The sequence below is a fragment of the Octopus sinensis genome, unplaced genomic scaffold, assembly GCF_006345805.1.
Source record: "Octopus sinensis unplaced genomic scaffold, ASM634580v1 Contig15467, whole genome shotgun sequence".
Lineage (NCBI taxonomy): Eukaryota > Metazoa > Mollusca > Cephalopoda > Octopoda > Octopodidae > Octopus > Octopus sinensis.
Genome location: NW_021833744.1, coordinates 34,446 through 36,249, shown reverse-complemented (window position 1 = coordinate 36,249; position 1,804 = coordinate 34,446). Strand labels below are relative to the sequence as shown.

The window sequence follows — 1,804 nt, the reverse complement described above, 5'->3', positions numbered from 1 at the left end:
TCAGTCAATTCTCCTCCTCTTCGAGCCCGAGCAAGTGTCTTCGACGGGTACATTTATCCATTTTACAGGGCAGGCCACTTTTGTGATTGTTCTCGAGTCCGATTTAATTGCATGCTTCGTCGCTGTAGGAAGGAGTTTATACTCCGGGCGCATGCTTTCCAATGTTCTCTTTATCACGATTGACTGGATATAAGCTCGCGTAGATTCCTGGACTTGCAAGGAGTTCTGGTAATGTTTATAGAATCTGGATGTTATTCCATCCCACGTAATAACCAAAGGTATGATATTCACTTTTGCATTATGGATTACCTTCAATTCGTTCGCCAAAAGGTCATATTTATGTAATTTTTCTACTTCTACTTGCTTCAAGGATTGCTGAGAAGTAATCCCAATTTTGATAAGAGTAATAATATTCCGAACTTTGTCGAAGACAAAAATGTCCGGTTTATTATTACTCACTATAGTGTCCGTCTTGATGGTAGTGTCCACACGTATTTCGACCACCTCATTAGAGACAGTCGACTGAACGGAGTGGGTCTTTAACTTCCGAGACTGTTTTATTCCATATTTTCGACAGATGTGCAGGTGCATGCACCTTACAACCTCATTGTAGCGACGTAGGTAATCACTGTTCAACATTCTGCCACATCTTGTAGCAAGATGATCCACAGTTTTTTTGGCGGCGTTGCAATGGTTGCAACAACTACCACCGTTGTCAAAGAATAAGTTGCGGTCCTGAACCATGCACAGCATTCCCTCCGACCTTGGAGAGTTGTTCCCATGAGATAACCACCAGGACGATTCTTTCAGATCCACGTCCAAATCATCATAGCAATTAAACAAAATCGAGTGAAGTGGCTTTTTCCGTATCTGTTCAAGTAAGTGCTTTCCTTGCAAATCCTTCAGAACATTCAGTTTGAGGCTTTCCGGAGTTGCAAATTGGTACTTTCTGCATAGGAATTCCTTGATAGTGGCCATATGAGTTTTCTTGAATCTGACGGCCTTCAGGATTCCTTCTCTCCTCAAACAATAGGAAGCCTTCATCTCAATGTCCTTGAGGAATTCAAGAAGCATTCGCTCGCTTTTATGCACAACAGAAACCAATCCTCTTCCTAGTCGGTCTCTTGAAAGATAAAGTCTATGTTTGTTTCCAGGTTTCGTGTGTAATTTGGTGGCGTATCAAAATCTTGCGCACATTCTTGTCGATATTCTCATGGTTCGATATCAATGAGCCCGATGTAGTAATTATACAACGATAATGCATGCTCATTGACAGCCTTGAAAAAATTTGCAGAATTTAGCTTCGAGTCTGCCAGGCTATTAATTCTCTCCTCGATTGCATCCGATATTGAGTTCATCGTGTCATTCTTCAAAACTCTGCTATCTTTGTCTTCCAATACTCCAAGGTAACGATAGCCATCAATCCCGTCAAGCAGCTTAGCTTTGCTACTCAACCCTTCAAGATTAGTTGCAGACTTTTCAGCGTTTTGCTCCAATCCGGCAGTTCGAAAGAATTGATCAACCTCGGCCATCATTCTCATTACAGTGTCTTCCTTCCGAGCAAACAATTTTAGGTCGTCCATGAACAACAAGTGGTTCGTTGAGTATACCCGAGGACTATTGCCTGACTTGTCCACTAGCACATTTGGAAATTTCGCATTCAATATTCTACTCAGGGGGTCCAGGACACGAACAAAGATTTGCGGCGATAAAGAATCACCCTGCAAGATCTCTCTCCATTTTTACTTCACCAATATCTTTTTGATTAAATCTCAACTTGATCTTCCATTTCGTGACAATTGCC

General features: G+C 41.7%; 2 protein-coding genes across 2 annotated transcripts; both read right to left on the bottom strand.

Annotated features, from left to right (window-relative positions):
- On the bottom strand, nucleotides 1-1,074 carry LOC115230394. Its single transcript, XM_029800595.1, has one exon. It carries the CDS (start codon nucleotides 1,072-1,074, stop codon nucleotides 1-3), a length of 1,074 nt encoding a protein of 357 aa, XP_029656455.1.
- A 137-nt stretch (nucleotides 1,075-1,211) lies between these two features.
- On the bottom strand, nucleotides 1,212-1,583 carry LOC115230393. Its single transcript, XM_029800594.1, has one exon. The coding sequence runs from the start codon at nucleotides 1,581-1,583 to the stop codon at nucleotides 1,212-1,214; it is 372 nt and encodes a 123-aa protein (XP_029656454.1).
- Between the last annotated feature and the right edge of the window lie 221 nt (nucleotides 1,584-1,804).

Excerpts from the sequence above, each read along its gene's own strand:
- LOC115230394 (XM_029800595.1), bottom strand. The coding sequence starts at position 1,074 with ATGCTTCTTGAATTCCTCAAGGACATTGAGATGAAGGCTTCCTATTGT.
- LOC115230393 (XM_029800594.1), bottom strand. The coding sequence starts at position 1,583 with ATGGACGACCTAAAATTGTTTGCTCGGAAGGAAGACACTGTAATGAGA.